Raw genomic sequence first — 27,803 nt, forward strand, 5'->3', positions numbered from 1 at the left:
TCACAAAGTCGTATTTCTTCCTTGGGGAGTCAGGCTGTCAGGCACTGAAACCAGGAGTGGAAGATGGTGAGCCCAGCCCTCCCTGCTCTGCCCTGGCAGCTCTGTGTGCAGAATGGCTGCAGGGTTAAAAGGCTGGGGCAATAAGGGGGGCAGTTCTGAGGAGAAACAAGAACAGTTTCAGCTGTGTCTTCTGCCTTCGCTGTATCAGGCACAGAGGCGAGAACAGGAAAAGCAAGGGACTGTAGTACTCGGGCAAAGCCCCACTTTTATCCAGAGCTCATGTCAGCTTACCCGGAAGCCACACGGTGCCACGGAGTGTCCCACCAGGAGGCTGTGATTGCAGCAAGGTCTGGGAGAGGAGACACTTCTCTTACACAGGCCCAAGAGGGGATCAGGGTGTTTAACAGCACTGAACAGCTCCCTGTGCCAAAGTGCCTTAATCCAGGTTCCTATAAAACACAGCATTAGCCACAAGTGACAGCTGCAGAAGAGTCCCAAGAGCAGGCTCTAGTCCCATCCCAGGAGAAAAGTCAGGTGCAGAAGATGAAGGTAGTGAGAACCTGGGCCCACTGCTGTCAGTGGCTCCCTGCTTTCCAATAGGAGTGGTTTAGTAAGGAGTTTCTGAGTTGGAAAAATTTGCAATACAAAGCCTCAGCCTAGCAAGTTTCTTTTAATTTTTAAATGTACAGCATTTTAGTTCTACAAATGTAAAAAAAAAAAATTAAAATCAAAAAAACCTTTACAATGTTTGGGGGTTTTTAGCTTATAATGATCACACCCAACGTGATTCAATGCAATCTGGTCTGCAGTTCCTGTGGCCCGATTGCTTTGGATGATGCAAATAAAATGGCCAAGACATTTAGCTCTGAGACAGCACCTGCAGGAACTGCCCTCTGTGGCAGAAGTTCCCGTGGGCGCTGCACACAGGTGTAGGAAGTGCTCCTGCAGGTCACAGGTAAGTAAACACTGACCGTAGCTCACACTGGACGAGACACCGACACGTGTCAGCCCGCGGGGCCGCTGCTGGGGCCAGTGCTGCTGCAGGACCAAGCTCTGCTCTGCAGCACCAAGCTCTGCTCTGCAGCACTGCCCCAGCATCGCTGAGGCACCGCAAGGCTGTGGCTCAGCTTACAAGCAAACAAGGAAACAGTTAAAGTCTCTACTTCGAGGAAGTCCATCCACTGGCTGTGCCAGGTTCCTCATTTGAGCGAACTTTTAAGTTTCACTTTAAAGTCCAGTTTGAGTTCCCATTAACACAGCTGCACTAACACTGTGGCACAAATAACAAACTGTACCCACGTTACTTTGCATTCCTTTGCCCTGCCAGGTCTGCACACCCTGCACAGCACAGAACATGGAACATTCTCTATGCACTCGAGAACCACTGGAAGTTACTCCACAGCTCAACACACTGCCCAGACTAGAGCACAAGCATTACAAATCTATAAAAAAGCAGCCCCTGTGGTGGTGTACAGGAATAAACTAACCAAAAAAATTTAGTATTACCATTTATTGGTGACAAACACTACGTTTTACTTACATTCCATGGGGAGAAAAAATTCCAGCGTAAACAATGAACGGAAGCAGTACTGAACTCGCGCGGCTATCGTGCTGTACCTGGACCAATGCAAACCTCAGCGCGCACCGACCGTGCGCAAGAACACAACATCAAAAGCAACACAGTTATATATAAACATAGGTAATTTTTTTCAGCCCTACATGGAGATGTAATTAAACAGTATAAAGCACTCAAGGAAAATCAATCTGCAGTTTTATATGCACTACATTGAGATCATATCCTGTACTGTAGTGAGCTGCGAGCCACCAACACACAATCCCTAAAACACAGCTCAGAGATCACTGAAAGTCACATTGCATTCGAGTTCCCCTACCCCACACTCAAGAAAACTAGAAATTAACCAAAAATGATCAAACCAAGTTTAAAATTCCTAAAGTGTTTAAATTCATTCGACCATTGGATAATTAGGGTTGGTTTGCGAAAATATGGGGCTTTTTAAAATGGTGGGACACAGCCTGTTTCCAGTGAAACGCTGCTATTCCAATAAAACCAAAATAACCACATACATGGATATGATCTTCCCAAGTTAGTTCACAGGTAACATGTCAGTCTCAGAAGACAAAGTTTCTAAACTGTGCTATGGTTCTAGATACAATTAAGAAACTTTTAAATGAAAAATGTATAGTGTCATTTCAATCAAAACAACATAATGAAACTAAAAATGTATCACTGCTTGAAGAAAAAGCAACAGTTATGATTTAGACACTACAGTAGGTTGTAGAGACTGTAGCACTCCAACAGTTAGGTTACATTAAGAGGAAGCATTTGATTTTCTCTGGTGCTTTCAGGTTTGGGTTCAGTCAAGAGCCTGTTTCAGGCAGTGCTGTCCAGTGTTTGTCCCAAAGGGTTTGCGCTCGCCGGTTTGAGGAGAGGGTCACTTTCCATTTCTTGTTTCACACATCTAAAATCAGAAAACACCTGTTACTTAGGAGACAAAACACTATTTCCACAAATACAATGCTTTAAATTGGATACAAATAATTTGATGTGCATTTAACAATTTGTTACCATATAACTGCCCCAATTTTTAATCAATTAGCACTTTGTTAATCCCACCATTGTTAATTTGAGAGCTCATTATCTCACATGTTCTTTGTCTAAAAACTCTCACGGGGTTAGTGTGCATCAGCACAAGGAGAGTCGGTGGGAACCACTCACACAGACATTGGTCCATTTCCTGTCCTTGGCATCTCTGTGGTTTGTTGGTCCAACTCAGACAGCAACTTTAAAATATTCAGTGCAGCCTAAAGAGAAGAGAGAGCACTCAGCAATTCAGCCTCTGGACAGTTCAGTAATTTAGTGAAAGCACTCAACCCAAACAAATGTTCTTATTTTGGCAATATTTTTAAAGAATTTTTTTAAGTTCCATAGTTATGGTGGAAAATGTAACAGTGTAGAATTTCATCTTGCTTCATTAAACAATTGGATGGCGCTGTGACTGGGGATTCCCACTGCACTTGTTTCAGCACTGGGGGAAAACTAACACACCAGGACTAGAAACAGCAAGAAAAGAGACACTAAACAGCTCAAACTGCAGAGCTTAAGACAAAGGACAGAGAAATACACAGAACCAGGGTCCTTTTCCAGAAAAGAAAACAAGTTACACAAGAATCAAAAATACAAAACAGGGGGGCCCATGTGACTGTTTACCAGGGTCAGTGTGACATGGCTCAGGCCAAGGTCAGTCACCTCCCTTGAGAACTGACATTTATTTTTCCACTACATTCAGACCAATTTCAGGAGCAGCTTTCCAGCATATCCCTGACTCTGGCACGTGCCTTAGTGACCCTTAGCTGAACCCTGAACTGAGGAGGGGGCTCACAGTGACCCCAGTCACAGTGTTCAAGCTCCAAACCAGCCGCTCCTTCCCCTTCTCCCCCCTGCCCTGACCCTGTGCTCAGTCTGACAGGATCTCTGCACAGCAGAATGTAGAGTTTGGCATGAAAATGTCCAAAGAAAGTGACAAAGTACAAAGAAATCTGTATCAAATTGTGTCCACTAGGAAAGTACTGCAACAGATTTTAGTATAAAATCAGCAAAATCAGGTTTTCCTAAGGGTATTCAAATATTGCAAACGAGTCCTTCAGGCTGCTGCACTCAGATCACCTCTGGAGACCAAAAGAACAAGAACAATTCCCTGAATGGGAGCAGACTTGGAACATCCTGTCAGCTCCACCAAAAGTCTTTTAGAGCCAAAGTCCCCTGCAGGTTTCACTATAGCAGGCTCATTCTTTCACAAAGAAATATTTCAGCCACTTGTAATAAATAATCTTTTTTATAAAGGGAGCTGAACAGATTTAGAGTGTCTCTTACTATCCAATGCTGAACTGCATTTCTTCCACAGGGAATTCCACTTCTGCTGCAAGTCTGGGAACCTGAGCTCAAGTATCACAGTTCCCAGTGAAACATCAGCCCATTGTGATATAACAAGGAAATAAGCTGAGATGCTGTTAGGTACTGTGATCATATATTTAGCATATTTAGCATTATTTAGATTAGATTCTGATATTATTAATCATTATTTCTGCAATCTGTGAAATATTAGACAAAAATTAGCCAGGGAACTGTAGAACATCTAATTGTTCCCAGCAGTGATATAAAACCTTGATCTCCCCTCAGGGAAGGCCCAAGAGCAGCTTTTCAGCAATGTTCATACCATGTCGTGGCAAGACTCCACATCCTTTCCAATCCCATGACTGATCAGCGGTGGCTGAGAGGAACAGTTTATAAGAGATACAAACTCATTCTTGTTATTTTTTGGAAAGTCTTTATATTCAACCTGAAGAGAAGAGAAGGATTTATTTCTTTTCAGTTAACCAAGTACCAGAAGTATATCACAACTGCTACAGATTATTTGCCCATATATGAAGCTAAGCCTTTCTTCTCATCATTCTCTCAGCCAGTAGAACCCCTCTATTTTAAGTTAAACCTCACTTACAATGTTTTTTAGTACTCATAAGAGCTTGGCAAGGCTCCTGAATGCAAGTGGCTACTTAATAATGATTGTTACTGGAACCTTTATTCTGATCACTGCTATCTGCATTTCAAATTTCTGTATTATGCTTTTTGAGCTCATCTGTCATATGAATATAGGAACTTAAATGCAATTCTCATTAAAGGGAGCAAATGTAAGAAAATGCAGAGCTTACAGCAAATGTTAATGTATGACAGATTAGTGAAGAAACCTGACTTCACATCAGTCAAGTTCAAGTCCACAATGTCTTCCTACATTGGGACAATTTTCAGAAAATGCTTCTTTAATTTTGTTCTTCCAAGACCTCAGAGTAGCACTGAACTGGGGCCAAGAATGGTACAGAAATGCACATTTGAAAATTATATTTAAAAAGATGCAAAATTTGGTACATGTCATAGATAAAGCAAAACCGTTATGTGAATTTCAGCAGGCTCAGAACTCATCTCTCACCAGCAGAACTAAAAAGCTTTTGAGCAAACAAAAGGTTAGACCTGCTTTGGAAGCAGTCCTGTGAAGCTGAACGTTTACCTGGATTCCTTGAACGTTGGAGAGATAGTCCAGCTGCTCGGAGGGCCTGGTCAGGGGCCCGTGGGGGAAGTGGCCTGAGGAGTTGCTGCTCTTCAAGATGGTCTCGGCAGTTGGAGAGGTGCCCCCGTAGAGCAGCTCCCTGGCGATCATCGCCGTCACCGTGGCCTTGGCAGGGTTGGGAGCTGCCTGACTGAACTCTTTGGTGTGGTGTCCTTGATTGGCTCCTACAGCCTGTGCAACCTCAGGGACCATGGGAAGAATTCCAGCAGGAAGCTGCTGATGGCTGAGATAAGGCATCCTAAACTCATCTTCTTTATTACCTGGGAGGAGAGAGGTGCACACTGAAGAGCTGCTGTTTGAGAGCCCTCCTGCAGGCACCAAAAGTCACTTCAGAAAAAATAATTAATTTCAAATTACTTTTGAAATAGTAACAAACTTGGTAAGCTCAATCAGCCTTTGGAGGGTCAGAGCTTCAGCACCATCGAGACAGTTTTCTTATGAATCACTGACTCAGTGCAACAGCAGCTTCTGCCAAAGGGAGCACCTTTACCTCCAGGAGGAGCTTCTCCAGGTCAGTCAAGCTCACAGACACCTCAGCTGCAACCATATTCTGGATATATCTTTTGCTTTCAGAATTTTTTATTCCATCATTTACACTATAGGAGCAAATAATGAAACCACAGAATGGCCAGAGCCACCATTAAATGATGTAAATAGAGTGACAGTCCACAAAGTTTAAACTTTATATTGTGAGAACAAGCAGGTAGGAAAGGTTAACACAAAAAGCCAAGACTATTTACAGCAAATGTCCAGCCACAGTCAATTGACAGCAATTTGCTGACATTATGGTATAAGTTAAAGAGGGATAAGAGCAGCTTTGTAAGGGGAACTCACACAGAGCTATGGATGAAACTTGCACAGGTGTGCTCAAGAAAGGTGGGGAAGATAGTGTCACCAAAATAAACCAAGGAGACATTTTTATGGCAGAACAGAGTAATGAAGTTCTGCAGGGCTGAGTTGTTTCAAGTCTAAGGATGAAAGTCAAAATTTGTAAATGGAAGAAAACAGAGATAGCAGAATCTGTATAGGAAGTCAGGAAGTTTACCTAAGATCTTATGGATGCAGTAAAACAGTGCTAAAGTCCAAGTCAATTCCAACTTACTGTAATTTAAATAGCAAACTTATATTTAAACACATAAAGTACCTGAACCATGCTCTTCAGAACAGCAATCTGTGGTGATAGACAAACCTTCCATAATGATTCCTCCCACCAGATGACATTCCAGAAAGCAATGTCTGTGTACAGGGTGGCCAGGATTGAAGTGTTTTGGTTCCAGCCTGCCACCTTGGGTGTGACTACTACAACTATTCACTGCCTGAAACAAGGGCAGGCACAGCTCCTGCTCTCAGTCATCAGAGACCAGGCACAGACTGAGGTGGCTCTGGACAAGGCCATTCCTTCCCTCTCCAACTCTACCTGAGGCTGACCAGTTAGTACTGACACCCCTTCACATCTTCATGCCAGGAACAGGGGCCTCAGGAGCAATCAGCTCTTTGGGGTTTGAACCAAACCTTTCCAAAGGCTCCATTTGGTTTGCAAGGCAGCAGCTGCACAGCTCTGCTCATCCCAGAGTGCTAGATGGCACTGCTGGAGGGACTGGGAACAGACCTGACACCCCAACAGGGCCCTGCCGCTTGCACCAGGTTACTCACTAGCTGAAGTCTCTTCAGAGCCCGGCTCAAAGAAGGTTACTTTTCTTCCATCACCTGGTTTCTTCACTGGGGTCTTAAAAATAAAAGGAAAATAACTCAAACACACAATATCCCTTCAAAACTTTTTCTTCCCCTAAATTTTAAAGTTTTCAAGATGCAGGTGATCTGACCAGCCAAAATTTTCCTGAAAAAGTTATTATTCAAAAACATCAATAACTACATTGCTATCAAAAAAAGAGAAAGTTCCGTGATTCTTATTCACTGAAGGCCTAGAACTACCATGTGCCAGAGCAGTGGTATTAGGAACACAGCTACTCAGAACTAGATACTAGAATAAAGCCAGTTTAACTGCCATTAATCACTGATACTGCTGAGGGCAACACAGCAGACACCAATGAGCACATGCATGAAAAGGAGAAAACCAACCCTGGATTTGCTGTTTGAACTCCCTGGTAGTATCTGCTGAATCACCAGCAGAACACAGAAGGCTCCTTCCCTAAGGGACCCACCAGAGAGACCTGTAACAAACTTTTCACTGCAACTGTGACAAGGCTGTGTAAAACTATTGCTAGCAGAGTACTGTAGCCTACAGGTCTGCAAGTTTCTAAGACCAACATACTGATTATCAAAGGTTCTGAGACATTTCATAAAGCACAAAGACATTAATTATCCTTCTGATGAGATTGATTTACCTGAAAACCCAAATGCTTAATGTATCCAAAACACTGGATATTTAATGTTTTTTCAGAGAGCAGTCCCCTCAATAGAATTGTTTCCTGGCTAGGGCAGAGGGAATGAGCTTCCTACCCTGTTACTGCCTTGCAAAGCTGCTTCTGTTCAGCTCAGCCTTTGCTGCAGCATTAACCAGCTGCTGCTTCCTCAAGACTCACCTTCTCTTCTGTCTTTAATGCTGGTTTTGGAGGCTGAGGTTGAGGGACTTTGAAACCTAATATTTCCAACATATTTTCTGCTGCATTGCGTTTAGCAACCTTTTTGTTCGTGCCCATTCCTTCAGCTGTGTGTACACCAACTTTCACCTGGACAGAAGAGGAAGAAAATTCAATTCTTAAGCAGTAGTATGGGGATTCCCTTATTAGTGATCTGTGTCTCCAGCATGCCATAAGTCACAAAACAGTTCAAGTGATCTTTGTTCTGAGCAAGTTGTCATTTATTACCAATAATCATTGGCCTTCAAGCACAAAAAACCCAAACAGAAGTCACACAAAGAATTGTATTTTATCATCTCACCTTGGGAACCCAGGTTAGTGTTAATAAATCCTACATTACGAAATATAAGCAGCTTAGTACCTATTAGCAGAGTATTAATACTCCTGTTAATTAAAACATTAGGCAGTTACAACAGTTACTGGTGCCCTGTGCATTAAAAAAAAAAATTACTCAGATCAATTTTCTTGAAACTTTATTTTCTGTAAATGTAGCCCATTAGATATTTTGTTAAATCATGTCATGGAAATCTGTTAAAGTCTGTATATGATCATGACAACCTGACTGCCATAAGAAAAAAAAATGAGGTGCCAGCCACACCTGCAGGGCTGTGCTCCGGTCACAGCCACACCTGCAGCCTTGTGCCACAGTCATAGCCACACCTGCAGCATTGTGCCACGGTCACAGCCACACCTGCAGGCCTGTGCCAGGGTCACAGCCACACCTGCAGCCTTGTGCCACAGTCACAGCCACACCTGCAGCCTTGTGCCAGGGACATAGCCACACCTGCAGCCTTGTGCCACAGTCACAGCCACACCTGCAGGCCTGTGCCAGGGTCACAGCCACACCTGCAGCCTTGTGCCCCGGTCACAGCCACACCTGCAGGGCTGTGCCACAGTCACAGCCACACCTGCAGGCCTGTGCCCCGGTCACAGCCACACCTGCAGCCTTGTGCCAGGGTCACAGCCACATCTGCAGCCTGTGCCACAGTCACAGCCACACCTGCAGCATTGTGCCAGGGTCACAGCCACACCTGCAGCCCTGTGCCAGGGTCACAGCCACACCTGCAGGCCTGTGCCATGGTCACAGCCACACCTGCAGCCTTGTGCCATGGTCACAGCCACACCTGCAGCCCTGTGCCAGGGTCACAGCCACACCTGCAGCCTTGTGCCAGGGTCACAGCTACACCTGCAGGCCTGTGCCATGGTCACAGCCACACCTGCAGCCTTGTGCCAGGGTCACAGCCACACCTGCAGCCTTGTGCCAGGGTCACAGCCACACCTGCAGCCCTGTGCCAGGGTCACAGCCACACCTGCAGGCCTGTGCCAGGGTCACAGCCACACCTGCAGGGCTGTGCCAGGGTCACAGCCACACCTGCAGCCCTGTGCCACGGTCACAGCCACACCTGCAGCCTTGTGCCACAGTCATAGCCACACCTGCAGCCTTGTGCCACAGTCACAGCCACACCTGCAGGGCTGTGCCATCACACCCACCTGCATGACGAACTCCCTGCGCCTGGGCAGCCCACGTTCTGTGATGAGCATGTACTCGGGCTCCTTCTCCTTCTTGGCCTGCTGTATCTGGGCAAGTCTGCTAATAGGATTCATTCCTTGACCGTATTCTGGACTTGTTTGCAGCTATGTAGAAGAGCGTTTAGGAAATAAGCCAAACTTTATGAATATTTGGTTTAATAGACAGAATGCAGCATGCCATCTCTAGATTTCAAAAATGCTGAAATAAAAGTTGCTTAATAAACACTGTCACAGCCAAAGAGAAATACTGAATTTATTTGGCTCCGCTGTCAGACTTGACCATGTGTAACCTACCCTGTTAATAGCTTTACAAATTCTAATCCTGCTATATTAGGAGGCACAAGCTTGCAGGAGAATTTGTACAAGTAAAACCCAAAGCTGTGGAGTCTGAGGCTTGAAAGTCAGAGCTTGATTTTTATATGCTGCTCTTTCCTTTATAAGGTTTCTCTTTCATCCTGAATTTACTGATAACTGCTATAAAAGTGGTGTCAGAACCCCATTAGAGTGGGAGCAAAGTACCAGCTCATTTGTTGCACCAGAGGGCTGGTAAAGGCTGAGCAGCTGAAGAGTGTTTATAACTGATTCAGAAAAGCCTCTCTGATGATTATTTGCACAGTCAAATTTCCAACCTTTTCCCCCTTACCTTCACTATTGATTTTGTTTTCTTTTTGATTCGTGGCTTCATTTTCTCAACTGTAGGAAGGGGTGGCAATTTTTTCAGTTCTTCTAGGACTGCTATTGCAGCATTTTTCTTTGAGATCTTCTTGCTCTTTCCTTCACCTTCACCCATGAATTCTCCAACTGATACCTTGGTTACAAAACTCTTCATATGGGGAGGACCACTTTCCTTAGTCACCTGTTTCAGAGGGAAAAACTGAGTGAAAGCGTGATAAACACTTATTAAAAATGGCAGGGCACATTGTTTATAGCAAACTTCTCTCAAGAACAAAGGATAAAGAGATTTTTAGATTCTCATACAATCCAAAAAGTAAAACATACTCACTCTAATAACATATTCCCACCCAACTAAGCATATATTTTTAAAAGACCAGATGCAGCAAGCAGTAAACAGTGTTTATACAAGTCATTAACCCAACTTATTTAATTTACTGATTTACTGTTTCAGTATAAAAATAGGACTGTTCTATTTCACCAATGTGTACTTCCCCACAGTTAATAGCACCTCATTAAATATATCATGGTACAGCAATAAAACATGAGAGAGAAAGCACCTCTTTTGGATCTAGCATTTTAGTCCAGAAATTCTGATTTCTGAACTCTGAAGTTCTGAAGAATTCTGAAGACATCTAAGAGATAGCTGCCCACTACAGATTTAGGCTTTTAACTCCATTCATAACACATCATACTCCAAAATATCCATATAGTCAAAAATAATTAATTTTAAGAGCTTCCACCCACAATTAGCTTTGTGTGACAGTGTATTTTTACCAGTGATGCTCAGGCTAATCTGCAATAATTGAAAGTTTCATGTAAAATTTCATAGAACAGTTTCAGAAGCAATTTTGTTACACACAATTGCATTTTCTTACTATAATAATTCAGATGGTTGGCTTAAATGTTACTTTGCTAGCTCAGAAAAGCAGCATGATAAATTAATATTTTAGTGAAACACAAACACTCCTGTGGAAGCTCCTGAATTGAGATAATTGAGATGATCAAGAGGGGCAAAGAGGCAGCAAGCAGCCAGGCCAAAGGGAAAGGAAAGTCAGATGCACATGAGGTCACCTCATGGCAAGAAAAGAAACCTACTTGTGAGATTCTGCACTCACGGGTAGTCCAGATCAGTGCTTAATTAAGCAAATACTTCCATATGTGTCTTTCAGAGTGAGCTCTACTCTTTTGCCTCGACTCTGCACTTCCATGTCCTAATCATTAATGCAGGGTTGTGTTTTGGCTTTTCACTGTAATACGCTTTTCTCAAAAAGCTTGGAAAAAAAGATTGCACAGACAACTACAGTGTAGCTGTTCACTCCATGTGATCATTTTAGGGCATGAATTTGTGAACAGCTGGATCTTTCTTTTTTCTTCCCTTTACCATATAAACTCCAAGACAATCAGGGTGACTGTCAAAGGTTAAAGTGTATTCACAACTAACAAGACATGTTAAAAGTCAGTTGTTTGGTTATCTAGGAGAGACTCAACTTAATGTGTACCCTTAATAGTCTAATAAAAACAAATCTAGAGCTTGTAAAGTAAACATACCTCAAAATTCACAGGCAAGTTCCTTTTAAGTGCAATCTCAAAAACTTGGCTTATTTCAGATTTATTGAGATTTTCATCATCTGGTTCTTTTCCGTTAACCTAAAAGAAGCATACTCTATTTAAAATAAAGATCCTATGAAATTGAATTTTATCCATTCAACCACATTACTGAACTCTCCAAATTTTAAATACTCTAACCTTTACTGTCATGTTACATGAATGTGGAGAAAAGCAGCCCACATACTACAGAACTGAATCTTAAGAAGCTCATTAAGGTGTATGTGTAAAAGCTTTCAAACCTTCATATTTTCATGTGCTCATTACAAGAAAGAACAAATGGAATAAGGGCCAATAGGTTTAAAAATGTGTTTATAGAAAATGAAATTGAAGTGCTAAGTGCACTGATTTCCAAATGGAAGTACCTTTATGAAATACAATTTTCATATACTGATTGGACAATTGCACCAAAAGCACTAAGACAGGATCAGGTAAGAGAAAGGGCAGGAAAAATAAAGATTCTGAGAGTGGGACCACTGTGAATGAGGGATGGCTGACGAGCCCTTGGCATAGTCATGTATTTTCACATACTCCCTTCTAAGTGCCTCATCTGCAGCTTTGCTTTCTCATGTCAAGAACATCCTATCAGGAACTTGCTTTAAATCCAACGCTGACCATCTCTGAGAACTCAAACCTGCTGGGACAACAGTGCCAGCGAAGCTTTCCTACAGGCACGTCTACATATCTCCAGGTAAAACTGTGACTGGCATTCCAAAAGTGTCTTCACTGATGCTGGCACCAACATGAGCTAAGGCATGTCAACAGCAACAGAGAAATTTTAGGTGTCCAGCAGTGATATTGGAAAGATTATCATAAAGATGAACAGCAACAATATCACTGATTATATCATGCCACAATACTGGTTATGCAACCAGGTAATAAAAATGATTTCAGTATCTTATTGGAGAGCAGCAGGGGAGCTGAGCTAGAGAGCTGTCGTAGATTAAAACTTGTTGGATGGTGCTGAGCATCCCCCATGTCTGCTACTAACAGGTTAGTTTAAAAACACAAAGGATTTTTTTATCCTACCAGTTAAGACAGGCTTTTCTCATTTTAGACAAAACAGTTGACAAAATTAATCTCAAGTTTTCACTCCTCCCACTGTCCCAGACTTGGCACGGTTCTCACGGGCTGCCCCGTCCACCGGGCTGGAGTCGGGGCCCAGCCTGGCCCTGTGGTGCCATGGCAGGGCAGTGCAGGTGTGAGCAGGGCTGTCCCAGAGCCCTGCTGTGCTCCAGAGCCAGCCCAGCCCAGCACCACCATCCTCTGCCAAACCCCAGTGCCCAGCTCCACAGGAACAGCAGCATATTCCCAGGAGGAACACGGCAATTCCAGCACTGCCAGGAAGGGTCTGTCCCTGCCCTCACTCACCAACACTGCCACAACAACTTCGATTATAAGCACTTTTCCCCTCCTTGTAATTTCAGATAGATTCTAGTGTTTCAAATTCCAACGTTTTTCTTTGTGAAGATGACTATGACTTCTTTTTATTGGATTAAATTTTCCCACTTCATATCCTCTCAAGAGAATACAAATAAATAGAATGGAATCATCTGCTCTATTGCAGTGTACATTCTTAATACATTCCAAGTCTGTGTGCACAGTGCAAAATGAAGGTTCTTTTCCTCAATACCTTTATCTAAAAAGAGTGAATTACTAGCAAAATAACCCTTAACAGACTACAACTATTTTACTGATTATTTTGACTCTACTTGAGTTCTGGATCAGCTTACTTTATAAATCAAAAATAATCTCTCACACACACACACTCTCCCCCTTCCCCTGCACACTTCAAGACAGATGATGCCTAAAGTTTGCTTTTGAGGTATTTTGCATGTTTGCATTGACTAAACTCTCCAAGAAATACGTTCCTCTCAATCTAAATGAGACCCCAAAGCATTTACCATTCTTAATTCTTATCACATTGTTCAAGCAAATTCCACAAGTCCTGTACTCCGTTAGAGGGACTTGCCCTCTCCCAGGAACACCTTCCAGTTCCCTTCCCTTCCTCAAGACTGCTTGTGAGCAAATGCTGGACACCGAGGAGGTGCTGCCCTGACTGACCACAGCCATGGGTCTGAGCCTGTCCTTCCCCATTAAGGGTATGAAGAGCAGCTGACACTGCTCCTTCAGCAGCACATCCAGCCCCAGCCACACTGAAGGCCCCTGCGGGCTCTCCCACCACAGCCCCCTCTGAATGCTCTAACATTCAGCTCAGTTCTTCAGGCAGGGCTTGGTCCAGCCAAGAGCCAATATTATTACATGTTTTTTTCCTGCCACTTGCTCCTAGATTTGCAGCCTGAAAAAGTGTGAGAAATGGTCATTCTTTCCTTTAAAGTTTAACCATTTTACTCAATGATTTCCTCTTAGACTCACAGGATCATTTAGGTTGGAATAGATGTTTAAGATCATTGCACCCAACTGTTATTATGCACCAAATATTTTCTAATTTAAAAATACAAGAGTAAAAGTCCATGAAAACAAAAACTTGTAAAAATGCCCCCAAATAATAAAAAAAGGTACAAAACTACTCCCCTTTAAAACACGTGAGTTCAAACATCAGAACATTCTGTTTACACAAGCATACACTCAAATGGGGTACACCAAAATAACTACATTTAAAAGGAAAATTAATTACTGGCAACATCAAATGACTGTTAGGAGGTATCAGGATTATGTCTGCTTCTGAAATCTTCATTTGCCTCTGCTGCATACAGGCATTTTTAACAGCATTTCTCATGACCTTGCACTCCTGTATCCTTTCAGGCCCTTGCCTCACTGGATGCAGAAATGAACAGGGTTCACTCAGCACCACAACCTTCCTTATTCTACCTTCATCTTGGCTATGGTGAAATGCTGCTACAGAAACAATTCCCTCAGACGTTCCTAAAATGACAACAGTTGAAAGCCACAAATATCAATGAATTTAAGTACCAAACTTTAAATGAAAACTTGATTGTCCAAGCACTTGCTATAAACCAGCACACCCTCTTCCAAGGCCCACTCTCCTTTCCCTAAGTTGTATTTCCTACTGTTCCTTCTATAGACAAGTCAAATTAAAACTGAAAAATAAAATTACAAATGCAGTTTTCTCAAGGTCAAGACACCATTCAGGTCCTGTTTTATTAATAAAATAATTCTCCCTTCTTGCAGTCTCTTGCCTCATTTACTTCCTCTACTTCTGGATTTACCCCTCTCAACAGAATGAGACATCCTACAACAACTGCAGTTTGTTCTGAAGACCTCACATTATCCAACTCCACAATTCCATATGTTTTCACAAAGTGACCTGTACTGAAGCATTCCTAGAAGAGTGAACAGAGAATAATTCAACATATGAGCTGTGCAGAGCTGCTCTCCCTGGGTCTGTGCTCCCTGAGGGGGAAAAGGGCCCACGAGAGCAGCTCATCTGTTATGAGGGTGGGCACAAAAAGGGGATGTTCTGCACCCCTGTTGTTCTGCACAGAACAATATTCCAGAATTTGGGGTTCCCAGCACTGAAGGGGAACATCTTCCTCTGCTTTGGTCTCTCCTGCATGAAGACCAGCTGGCCCTTGCCCACACTCTGCCAGTCACCAGTCCAGATTTCAGTGCAGGGTTCAGCCCAAGTCCCAGCTCCTGTTCCCAGCATCATGCTCTTTTCCCAACAGCATCTGCAATCCCTAGGAGCCTCCACCTTTCAGCCTGCATTCCTCCAGGAGAGCTTTCCCTTACATGCAGCACCTCTGTCAGTGCCTCCCAAGCCTCTGCCCTGAACTCTCAGAGCCAGTGTTTTTGCCCAATCGCCTGGACAATGCTCACTCCCACACACACCAAGTTTTAACTCAGTGTCCCTTGGCTTCACGTTTCCTCAAGCCTCTTGCTCTGCCATTCCTGGTAGTCCCCAGCGATTTTTTTTCTCATTCTAAGATCCCTTGTTACCTTGTGTCCAATTCTTCATTTTCCTTCTTTCTCAGCACACAGCCAGACTCCATATCCAGCAAACTCTCACACTGCCCAGACTGCAAGTTACACTTCTGTCTTTGCCCAAAGCAGCCAACACACACGAAGAGGTGCAGGCTCCCAGCCAGCCCAGCAGCAAAGCAACTCCTGTGCTCACAGTGAGACCTTCTGCCTAAAGCCACCCAACAAAAAAGCACGAAAAACACAATAACGGTATTGGAATGGAAAGTGCTGGGCAGCCGTAAATATATGAAGGGATAAAAACTGACTTCTTATATTCTTGTCAAAATGTGTGTATGATTCTACTATTTCTATGCATTTTCTGCTCTTCTAGAACTTCCATGGTTCTTTCCAAAATCATGTAGGAATTTGTCCTAGGAAGTAAATCCATGCCTGAGTTTTATGTTGCCCATTTATGCACTTCTTCAGAAGTTTGTGTATGATCTGTACCTGATATTAATTCCTATCTATGCTTCCAGTGCTCATATCTGACAGAGGTCTACAGCATTGCTGTGGAAAAATATGACAGTAAAAAAATTAACATAATTTCATCTGGGAAAATTCTGGTTCCATAGAAATTTATGCTTTTAAATCAAAGTGTTTCTATCGACACAGGTAAGTCACCAATACTACACAGAATTAGATTTCCCAACTGTCTCCTCAAATCTCAACAAGGAAAAAAATCTACAATAATATCCCAGTTTATTCTAGCAATTTAGGCTTACAACACTAAGATGAATTCCCACCTCTGGTTTCTCAGGCAAGGGCTCATTCTGCAGAACTTTCAGAGCTTTAGCAGCTGCATCATGCTTAGCAGCTTGTCTTGTTCTTCCCTTCCCATGAAACTGCTGCCCTCCAATTGAAAGCTCCACTTGATAAAGTAAAGGCCCAACAGGAAATGGGTAAAAGTACCTGCAGAGAGAGAGGTGAATAAATAAATGATTTTGCCTCCAAAGTAAACAGACACCTAAGTCAGATGTGGGTCAATCTCTTGGATATGAGTAACCACACCAGCATTGAAGCACTAGTTTTAAAAAGCCGAATTCTGATTTGGAGCCTAAAAGAATTTAGTGAGCTACCTTTGAAACAAATATTGACATTCCTTGCTTCACAACAGGAACACATTTCTGACCAAGTGCTACACCAAGACAACATTATTGCACTTTTACGGAATTGGCAAGCCAGGAAATTTTGAATTTTAAGTTCCTATGCCTACATAAAACTCTTTAAACTGCAGCTTTAATTTAAATAGTTTCAGAAGAAGCAGCATCAACCTGTTTTCTTCACTTTTGCTTTTACACAGAAAGGAAATGCAAGAAATATTTAGCTAATATTTAGCTATATATTTAGCTATTTGCTTAATGAAGCTGGCTATACCTGAACACTCTCAAAAACACTTCAACTTTCAGTCCAGCTGCCTTGCCCCACCCCAAAGAAATAAAGCACTGGAAATAAGACAAGTTAGAGACACTGGTGGGCAGACTTCTCCAAAGCTCCTGCCTCACAAGCTGAGTGCCCTGGAAGGGGGCACGGGCGGTTTCAGAGGCAGCAGCCTGGCAGGGGGTGCTGAGGGGGAGCCTGCACCCCGAGCCAACACCTACCGTGGGGGGTAGGTGCCACCTCGCATGGTGTAGCTGTAGGTGGATCTCATCCCCGTGTAAGGGTCGATGGGTTTGTACATGGGCTTCTTCCCCAGCTTCATGCAAAGGGCATTCAACTCCACTGTGGGGGTTACACTGTCTGCAGAAAAGGAACAGAAAGGGTTGTCCAGCTGTCACAAGGAACTGAGACAATTCAAACTCTTACTGCTGGCTTGCAGCAGGGAAAAATGAGCTTTTGCCACGTGCAGCATCTTAAATGACTGAATTCCAAACAGAACTGCTAATGAACAAAAAGAGAATAAGTCTATATGATGCACATTAAAGCAGCCTAGTACAGTTGTGACAAATCCTGTTACAAAAGAGTGAATTTGCTGGGAGCTCTTACTGGATTTGTTTTGGAGGGTTTTATCATTTTGCTTTTAATTTCTGAAGCTGCTAATTTACCTACGTTTACAGTGTATATAACAAAGTGCAGAAGAAGAATTTTCTGCAGTAAAGAAATTTCTCCAAATATCCTTTGAAGTTACCAGACATGCTACATCCCTTCTGTGTTTCTTGTTTACTGAGAATGATCAAACGTTTCTCTGTCCTCAGTGACCTAGAAGGGTTTCTATGACTCTTCACTTTCAAATTGCAACTGGCCTTGTCAAACGGCAGGTAAATTGCTGCTGAGGGCTAAAACATTACTCTCAGTGCCGGTATTGTGGGCATGAAGAACAGACTCCTAGTCTATAGAACACTCAGCAAGTGTCATTTTTTCTACCACAGGTCTCACTGGCTCAGAAATCAGCTGTAATCCAGTACAAGAGGTCTGATGTAAGGTAATTGCCAAAAGAAAATGACCTATGGAACAGATGGACAGACTAAGTAAGTACTTGCTAGCTGACAACTGCCACTGTTAAACAGGCAGAATCACAGTTTTTATTAATCCTTACACAACTTCAATACATACCAAAAGCAGAAAGGTGTATTCTCTCTATGTATGATTACTTTAAATCAGTTGCTGTGGCATATACCTGGATTCTTGCCTTCACTACGAGATGGACGAGCCGTAGGTTTAGGGAATTTTGTCCCTTCCAAAGCTTTGGCAGCTGCTGCATGTTGCGCTTTTTTAATACTAGTTCCTTCAGCTTCCCAGTGCTGGTCCCCAAGAGTCAGCTGCACTGTAAACACCTCAAAACCACAAACAGGTATTTTGTAAAAAGCTTCTTCAGAATTTATGTAGTTTATCAGACCATCTTACACAAAACAATGAGTCTTTCAGTGATGCACAAGTTGAGAATATGGTAATCCAAGCTCTCCTTAACTCCCATGTCATCTCCAGATTTCCATCACTTTGGACATCAATAGGATTTTCCTGATTACTGAACTAAGAATTTCACAACAATTGTAGCTGGCAAGTATCCTGCATGAGATCTGACAGGCTAAAAACTCAGAGCAGCATGGGGAGAGGTGACAGCCCCAGGAGAGCTGCTGTGCCCGTGCCACTGAACAGCAGACTGGAAACTCACCCTTCTTTGTGACACATAACTCCACTCTTGCTTTAATCCTCTAAAAGGTTTATTAAAGATATTTTTCAGCAGTTTGAAGAAAGTTAAGTTCACAATGTACCATAAAAGCTTCTACATGCCCACAGGTCAATGAAACACAATTGAAGAGATGTTCTGAATGTTATTCCAATACTTTTTGTAAATGTCACCTCCTTCACACCTTAAAGCTCATGTGACATTTTTTGGAACTCAACGTTTTACTTCCCAGGTACCAGCTTCACACTTCCCTATCACTGATGCTGTGGAGGGCTTCCCTTTCCTCTCCATTACTCTGGACTGTCTTGCACCAAAATCACACACATTGCCTTCCCACTCCTGAAGGTGAAGGAGCATGAGCAGCAGCAGTAAGAAACTGGTATGAACATTTACCTTAGAATGAGCTGGACCTTGCTCACTCAGAAGCTTATACTCGGGCTGAATCTTGTTGAAACGGGCTAATTCATTCACAAGACACATGGGGGTTTTCTCTTTGGGGTTTGCCATGTTTGAAGGAGCTGAAAGATTACATAAGATCAGATAAATGAACTTATAACTGTTAACTCTACTACAAATTTTAATTAAAAAAAGAATCCCAGTGGCTTAGCATATAGTTGTCTGCAATGCTGGAATAGACAGCTTTGCTCACTGGCCAAACGAGTAACAACTATTTAACTTTGGGTTTTCCAAGCAATGCTTATGCCTAAAAAGCACCATAATTGAATTCAAGGTTCTAATGCAAGCCAGAAGTATGAAGTTAGATGACTCCTGCAAACAGCTCACATCATATCTAGTATGTGTCAAGGACCAAATCTTCCAAGCATTCCTCATTATCACGTGCTTTGAATAATTTCAAAAACTCAGTTAATTTCATTTCCCGTCTCCTATTTTCCCCTATTAGCTATTTTTTATTACCCTTTATTTGTTCTGTTGCATTTTGATAGCATAATATATTTATCATTAAACTGGTCATAAAAGAACTAAAGATAACAGAACTAAACAAACTATTTCAAACAACACTTTTTCATATATAAAACAAGCTGCAGGTAGAAAAGATTGATAGTAATGTTTCAAAAATTTAATGTAATACAATTAAAAATATTCTTTACTATTACAAATGTACCAATTAATTGCTGGAGCTTTATGTAAAAGTATGCTTCTACCTGTCTCCAACAGATTTCATTCCATAGGGAGCCACTGCAGTTGGATAAATAATACTTTTACTGTAGGTGCAAGACATAAGGAATATATCATGGCAAACTATAAGCATTAAAAATATATACAGTTACTGAGCCTCTATCTTACCTGCAGCTGCATTGGTGGATGTAACTGAAGCAGAGGGCAAAGCAGAGTTCTGGATAGGTCTGCCTGCATTTTCAGAGGGCAAAGAACTGGTAGTAGAAGGAATACTCAAAGGCTGTGAAAGACTTGGGTTTTTATTCAGTATTTGGCTCCCTGCAAGGGCAGCAGAAGGATTCTGAATCTGAACTTGAGACATGTTCACTTCCAACCAGAGCAGATTACTGTAGGCAAACAGCTTTGAACGCAGACAAACTCCAATTTTGGAAGCCAAATTGCTGACCTAAAATGTAAAGATGAAAAATAGATTATACTAAATAGTTAGCATTCTCTAACAACCTACTGAAATAATTCCTCCATCAGCGAAAAGGGAAACAGTGTTCAACCAAGCATCCATTGTTCCCATTTTGTCCAGTTAGTCACTCACACATCCAGTTTGCACAGCACAGTTCCACCCGTACGCCCCATCGTGCTTCACACTCCTTTCATTCACAGAAGAGTAGTACAGAAGCTTTATTTATGCTTGTTCATTGCTGTCCATCTCTTTTCCCCAAGACTGAATCCACTTAGGAAGCAAGTCCTGTTACTTACACCCAGAGCCACTGGTTATACACTGAACAAAGAGCAACTTCCACAGACAAATTACATTTCATGCATTCTACCATTTGAAGTTAAACTTTTTCCCTTGGAAGGTAAGAAATAAATGCAGCCTTCACAAAAAAACTCTTTAGAGAATACATCCTTTATTATTATCCTAGAGTTTTCCCCTAGGATCATCAAGAATGCCAAGCCACTTATGAGGAGAAAAAGCTGGAGTCCAGCAGGAAATGCTGGGAAAAGCAAAGGTGTAAGAGTTCATAAACTGTATCAGCTACATGTATTCTGAAGGTTGCTTCGATTTAAGTCAGGGCATGTCTCAGTCACAGTTCAAGCATCAATTTAGAGCTCTGCAGCTCCATGAACAAGTGTAGGACGTGCTCACGGGCACCTGTGGCCATTTAAAACCTGCTGGGAGTGCAGCACGTGCCCCAGCCCCTGTGCAGTGCTGTGACACATCTTCCCTCTGCTGACAAATTACTGTTAGATTTCTCCTACACATGGATGTAAAATTACCTTCATGTTCAGCCAGTAGAACCTAAATAGACACAAACAGGTCAGCTGTCCATATCCACTTACAAGCCACATATCAATTTATTTATTAAAAATACATTTTACAGCCTAGTAAATCCATTTGACACACCAAGGCACTCACACAGGCACACACACAGAGATCTGATTAGGGCAGCAAACAAAGGTTTATTCTTTCCTAACTCATAGGTGAAAAGGAGAAATCACTGCTCCAGCTACCACCAGGGGGCTATTAGTAGCAACGCAACTCCACTAGTGCTCTGTGAGCTTCAAATTCTGAACCTGTGAATGGATTTCCAAATGTGAGAGGAGCAGCAATGAGTCAGAGGGAAGTTTTTAGCAAGTTACTGACAAAACAAGCCTAAGAGGAGAACCCAGATTAATACATTCATGGACAGAAAGATTTAATTAGCTATTAAATAAGAGGTAAGAAACTACTGGGAAACAACAGATACACCACCAAATCTACCATCTGGAGTATTTTTACTTCTGAAAAAAACATCACAAACATGACAGACTTATCATACTACCACGTGGATAACTTTTGTTTTTACTAGAGAGCAAAAACAGTTCAGGTCTCATTAGTCCAGGAGACCCATATGCAGATTATAGTCTAAACAAATCCTATATTTGACTACTAAATTTGCAACAGTTAAACACGGGGTGCATTGTAACTGTGAGAGTGGTATTAGAGAATCTGTCTAAAGGACATCTAAGAAATTGTAAGACAAAGAAGAAAAGTATTTAGAATAAGACTCCAGGGTAATAACTTTACAATCACCAAGTTTCTTTCCCAAGAGAATCACTAGAATCACCGAAAATTTTCAGATATAACACAACAATAATAATTGCCTGGCAAAGACTAGACCAAAGTCTTGCAGATGAAGAAATGCAATGAAATCTTGCAGCAAGAAAAGCAAACGTTCCTTTCCTGCTGAAGCATGATGTCTCTCTAAGGAACTGAAGTTACAGTTTCAGCCACCCGCTTTCAGAGAACAACACCAAAAGTTGTTATTTTGATGTCAGAAACATCAGGATGTTTGAGATCATGCTGGAAAGGAAGCTTGATATTGTCAGAAAACTTCTACAAGTAGTGTGCTTTTAAAGCAAGGCCCTACCTTTCAGATGCTTGCCATTGCCTGGTTTTAGGGGACCACGTGCGAGCTGCAGAGCACAGCAGTGGAATATGATCTTTACCCTACAACAGTTCTAACTATCCAAAAAAAAGCATGATAATTGAGAAAGTTGAAGCTACAAGTCATAAAGGCTGTTTCAGTGGACAGAGGAACAAAGAGGCTAGAATTTCAGGGCATTTTTTCACATAATCAGGGGTTAGATACTTCAAACTTTTCAAGACACCTACTGGTGCAAGTAACTGATCCCTACTCAGTACTCAAGGTGTTGCTAGAACTGAAGCCCACTCAGATACCCGAGAGAGGTGAAAGGACAAACGTTTCACTCACAGAAGCGGAGCCAGCACCAATTACAGAACTGCTCCTTTCCCACCCTTCTGCAGTTACTTTTCGCTAGCTCATCCCAGAGTATTGGCAGTGTTACCACAACAGGGTTGCACTAGAAGGTGATCCCCGCCCGGGGGGTGGCTGCCATCAAACAGCTCAGTGCCCTGGGGGCAATACTAAACTTCATGCATTTCCAGATGACAGAGGACTGCTCATCACTTGCTTTTAGATTTTTATTTTGGTGCATTCAAAGCCTGGAACATTCCCAGAAATTTTGAACACATTAAAATGCAAAGTTCATGTGTCACTAAGGTAACTAAAGAAATGAACGAAGACGTGAGCACGGCCAGTCCACACAACCAAAAATAAATTAAGATCTTCATATATAAAAGAATGTAACATTTTTAGATTAAAGTTTTCTTGCGGTCTTTTTGTATTATAATTCACACAGGAGTTGCATGTAGAAGACCGAGGACCAAACAAAAATCAAACACTTCCTATGAATAAGCATGTTTTACCACAACTTGTCATTTTTTTAATACTATGAAAATAGAAAGGTAAGAAACTTTAATGTTTTAAGTAAGTTTCCAGTACCTTCAGGAGATCCAGAGAGCGAAGGTTTGTATTTAGTTCTAAATAGGATATTTATGATGGAGAATGCCTAAAAGAAAAAACAGAGAGTTAGCATTTTGCTTCCTACAGGCATAAAATAATCTTCTGTAGAGAATCTCTCACCCTACACTGAATTTGCCTCATCTATTTGATCATGAGGACTTGTGTGACCCTTCCATTACCACTGACAAACTGCTCAACACAGCTGCTTTTCCAAGCAGAATTTCCAACCTGCTGCAAGAATCTTCCTTGCTCTTTCCCCGACCCCAAGTGATGTTTCTCACCCAAGCACTGGAATCTCACAATAGTGCTCTTTGCAGAATTACAAGAGTCACTTGCCAATTTTCCTTCTGTAGTGAGGCTTCCAGTTCTTCTGTAGTGAAGCTCTACTTCCTAAGAGCCCTAGAGATCCGCTCCCAAAATTAGACTCAGACTTCATTCACAAAGCCAAACCAAAAGCAAGCCACAAACTGAGAAACCATGGTAGTTATTAATCGCAGAAAATTACAGAAATTCTACCTTTTGGCTACATTTCCAATCTAGTGATTTCACTCACAAATAGTCTAAAACCATTTTAGAATAAAATTATTTCAGTGCTGCATATGAAACCTGCCACTGCATGGACTGCTCTAAATGGAAATCAAAACCTATTTTATTCTGCTTACAAATATAGCACAAAGTGTTTAATCCTTCTTTTCCATGCCTAAGCCAACTGAGTGCAGATGCCAGCAACATCATTCCCAGCCACAAAATGGGGGAGAGCCCAATCTTGATCAGGGTTAGAAGAGGACAGAGCTCTTGAATTTACTTCAGACAGGCATTTCAAACTCTTAGGCTGACTCCTAGGACTGTGAGCAGCTCTCCTGCTGGAACCAAGCAGGACGCAGAGCCCGAACCAGGCTGGCATCACACTTGGTGTTTACCAACAGGAGAGTGAAGAGGGAACACAAGAGGATTACAGTCAGCTCAACTTCTCTTCTACAGGGTTTTCTGGAGGCTAAACTAAGCATCTCAAAAACAAGGAAATGCATCATATTTGCAGGCAGGGTCAAGACCAAGTTGCATAAAGACAACAGAAATTCCTCCCCCAGCCATTCCAGGTAGCCCTGCCAAGAATGAACCCCTCCACCTCAGCAGAACAAGCCCAAGGGGCTGTGGCAGGCACTGCCTGCTGGTCACCATGGCACAGACACCACTGATGGGCACCAGCAGAGTGGAGAAGAGTTACAACCAACACCACTTCCTAGCACAAGCTGATGCTACCAGGCTGCTTCAGAAAAAAAGCCCCCCCCAATCCTGAGATGCAGCAATAAGAACCAGCCTGAGCAAGGTCTGCACTAGTCCTGCTCTGCACTCAGACACTGAGCCCTCAGCTGGAGCCCTGCACCTGCCTGGGGAACCAGCTCCAGGCAGAAGCAAAGGAGGAAAAGCCCAAAACACTCCCTTCAGAGAAATATAACCTATGGGAAAACTGCTAAAGGATCTGAACTTGTGTATTCTGAAGAGGAGAGGGCTGGCTGGGGCCTGAGAACCAGCAGTTCGTGTATTTGTAAGGATTTTGGAGTGAAAAGAACAATCTGCTCTTTGTGGTTAAAGTGACAGAACGAGAGGCAATGAGCTTACAATGCATCAAGAAAACCACTCCTGACAGTCACACTCAAGTACTCTGCTCTGGTGGCAGCGGGTTCCCCGCCAGTGGCAAGCTGCAGGCCACTGAGAGCCACCCAGGAGGCTGCAGCTGGCACAGCTGCCTCTGCAGTGGACAGACAGACCCTCTGCAGTGGACAGACAGACAGACCCTCTGCAGAGGGACACACAGGCCCCTGCACTCAGTCCCTCCGGGGCTGCGCTCCCAGGACTGCTCACACTTCTGTGCCCCTGGCCCAGCACGTTTCCACCTCCCACCCGAGGCACACGAGGGCCTGGCTGCTGTCAGACAACAGCTCTGGCAGCACAGCACCCCGCACGGGCCCTGCCACAGGCTGGCCCTGAACTCTGAGAAGCACTTGCAAGCAGCAGAGACTAAACCCCGGGAGGAACGGGTTCCACTCCCCGCCAGGACCAGCACACAGAAGGGTGTCCTGCTCCTCAGCAGCTGCAGACTGGGAAGGCCACAGGTCCTGACACCTCCCTGTGCCCCCCATTCCCACCCGGGCTGCACACACTCCCCACTCTGCTCCACCAGAGCCTGGCAGCCTGAAGGCAGGACAAATGCCACACACAACCATCGACACGTTTTTGAGGCACAATACATAAATAGCCACAAACTCTAGGAGATTTGTTGAGATGCTGTTACCTAAAAAAAAACCAAACACATTAGGAGTATCTTTGTAACATACAGCATAAAATTCTCAAGCTGCTGCAACAGTGTTTAACAGCATCTATTTACAATTGGAAAATCTCACTATAAATTGATAAACAATGACTAAATTTTACAGAATTAAGGCTATCTGGATAAAATGTAAAATACCAGTTGAACAATGTTTTCTTCTTAGATAAAACTTCTGCAACATTTTTGCAAGACAGGGTCCTTCCCAAAAGTAACAGTGTAGAAAAAGATGCTGCTCTTTCTGGTAAGGGCACAAACACTAAATGCTATGCAAAGTAGTCTGGGAGCCAAGATATGGATTATTAATACGAGAAGAAAAGCTAAAATGTGAAAGTAAAAGCTGAATGAAAAGAGGGAACTACCAAACATACACATAAACCAGACAGTTCCAAACAAAGCAAATTGATAAACCAGGAAGTAATATAATGAATAAACACCTAACTGTTTACTTCTAGCTCAATCAGTGCTGTGACAAAACAGTTGATGGATTTTGGCTTTTTCCCTGCAGTAGCACAGGTGACAGAACCCACAGACACTGCTGAGAGCCAACATGCACAGATCTCCTGCATGTCCTGGGGCATCTCCAGCACCTCTAGTGAAACAACCAGCCCTGGCACGGATCCTGGCCAAAGGAGCCAGGAAAAGGGCTTTTGGAATGTTCCTTGGTCTCCAAAATAAAGCTGCTGTTCTCCAGGAAGATCTGAAAGGCACAAAGTAATTTCCAGTTTTGCTCTGACTTTGTACAGTCATATCACTTCAAATTTATTTCAGCCTATGAATAATTTTGCCACAAAACACACTTTGACTGAATTGTACTGATAGTGCAAAAATGGTGATGTTATGAAAAACTCTGAACAGAGTGGCTGCTAAAATAGACATTGTTTCTTGCATGCATCTTTTTAGAACAGTTTGGAAATAAGTTTGTAATACAACTTCAGAAAATAGAAAATAGAGTAAAAAAAATCAGCCCCTGGGCTTTTTACAGTCTCATCAAGATGTGACAGACCTTGAGTGAATCTCTGTAAAAGTCAGAACACACATTTGTTGCATGTATGAAATAATCAACAGACAAACCAGAAATCATTTTATTATACTGCAGCCATAGCTGCATAATCAGAACTCAAATTCTCATGTCCACTCGTTTTAAAAAAACAAACCCAAAGCATTGCCTCCAGTTTGAGCAAGGGAACTGTGCAGTACACTTGCACGTTCTAGTTAGAATAAACAAGATTTTATAAATGTACCATTCCAAAAGCAGAGCACAGACTTCATACAGATATTTTAGTTCATTGATATATGTGTGTGTGTATATATATATATATATTTATACACCTAGCCTCCACTGGCATCCCAAAGGACGTTCCTCCCAGGTTTGCCCTAAACCTGCCGGGAAAGTAACGACAAAAGCACCCAGCAGGTGAGGCATCATTCGATGGCTCTGGCGCTCCAGGGCCAGCCCGAAGCTGCCCCGTCTGCGGGCCAGGGGAGGCAGGGGAAAGCCCAAAACGGAACCTGTTGCTTTACACCTCGGGAATAACAGCGTTCTGCTCGGGAAACAGGGAGAAGGGATCCCGGGGCAGCGCCGGCCGCGGCGGGATCCAGGGGAAGCCGGGGCTGCCGTTCAGCCGTGCCGGAGGGGCTGGCGCGGCCCCGCTGCTGTCCCCGCTGCTGTCCCCGCAGCCCGGCTCGGCTCGGGGCTTTGGTGCCGCCGTCCGCGGCCCGGGAGGACGCCGGGCTCTGGGCGCTCGGCAGCCGACCCGGCTCCGCTGCCCCGGGAGCCCCCGCAGAACCGCGCCGGGACCGGCGGGCAGCGGGCACCCCCCGCCCCGGCACCGGCTATGCCGCCGCCGCTTCGGGACGCCCGGAGCGCCGCCGGCCCCGGCGCTTCCCCCGCGGGTCGGGGCCGCGGCGCCGGTGCCGGGCCCACGGCGGTCCGGTCCCCGCTCCCCGCCGGGGCGGGTCTCCCGACCCCGCCACCGCAGGAGCGGGCACGGCCCGGCCGTGCGCGGGATGAGCCCCGGGCCCGGAACGGGCACAGGGCGAGCCCCGGACGGGCAGCGGGTTCCGGGCCGCCCCCTCCCCACGGCCCCGGGCCCGGCTCCGGCCCGGCGCGGGCCCGCCAGGCCCCGCCGCCCCGCCGCCCCCCCGCCCGCGGCCCCGCCGGGCCCGGGCCGCCCGCGCCCCCTCACCTGCGCTGGGCTCGGCTCCGGGCCGGGGCGGGCGGGGGTCGCTCAGTCCATGGGCCGGGCGGGACCGGCGGGGCGGCACAGGGCAAACACCAAAGAGAATGAGCGGGGCGGCGCGGCCCGCCGGAACTGACGGCACCGCGCCGGGGGCGGGGCCTCCGCGCAGCCA

General features: G+C 43.9%; 1 protein-coding gene across 5 annotated transcripts; it reads right to left on the reverse strand.

Moving 5' to 3' along the window:
* Positions 1-649: 649 nt before the first annotated feature.
* On the reverse strand, positions 650-27,763 carry STAU1 (staufen double-stranded RNA binding protein 1). Of its 5 annotated transcripts, none has more exons than XM_053958475.1 (16): positions 27,638-27,763; positions 23,102-23,168; positions 19,926-20,202; positions 19,014-19,138; positions 18,111-18,267; positions 17,095-17,233; positions 16,240-16,405; positions 11,495-11,593; positions 9,915-10,127; positions 9,233-9,376; positions 7,685-7,831; positions 6,795-6,867; positions 5,082-5,401; positions 4,236-4,358; positions 2,738-2,823; positions 650-2,480 (listed from the first exon to the last, which is right to left on the reverse strand). In XM_053958475.1, the coding sequence occupies exons 3-16, from the start codon at positions 20,116-20,118 to the stop codon at positions 2,393-2,395; spliced, it is 2,073 nt and encodes a 690-aa protein (XP_053814450.1). In that variant the 5' UTR covers positions 20,119-20,202; positions 23,102-23,168; positions 27,638-27,763; the 3' UTR covers positions 650-2,392. The 5 variants fall into 5 exon arrangements, with proteins under 5 accessions (XP_053814450.1, XP_053814451.1, XP_053814448.1 ...); XM_053958476.1 differs by having other exon boundaries at positions 650-2,466; positions 9,915-10,145; XM_053958473.1 differs by having other exon boundaries at positions 9,915-10,145.
* Between the last annotated feature and the right edge of the window lie 40 nt (positions 27,764-27,803).

This window comes from Vidua chalybeata, chromosome 17, assembly GCF_026979565.1.
Source record: "Vidua chalybeata isolate OUT-0048 chromosome 17, bVidCha1 merged haplotype, whole genome shotgun sequence".
Classification (NCBI taxonomy): domain Eukaryota; kingdom Metazoa; phylum Chordata; class Aves; order Passeriformes; family Viduidae; genus Vidua; species Vidua chalybeata.

Coding starts and splice junctions, on each gene's coding strand:
- STAU1 (XM_053958474.1), bottom strand. CDS start 20,118: ATGTCTCAAGTTCAGATTCAGAATCCTTCTGCTGCCCTTGCAGGGAGC. Junction 9,377..9,914: donor AAACAAAATCAATAGTGAAG/GTAAGGGGGAAA, acceptor TCTTCTACATAG/CTGCAAACAAGTCCAGAATA. Junction 5,402..6,794: donor CTCTGAAGAGACTTCAGCTA/GTGAGTAACCTG, acceptor CTCTCCTCCCAG/GTAATAAAGAAGATGAGTTT.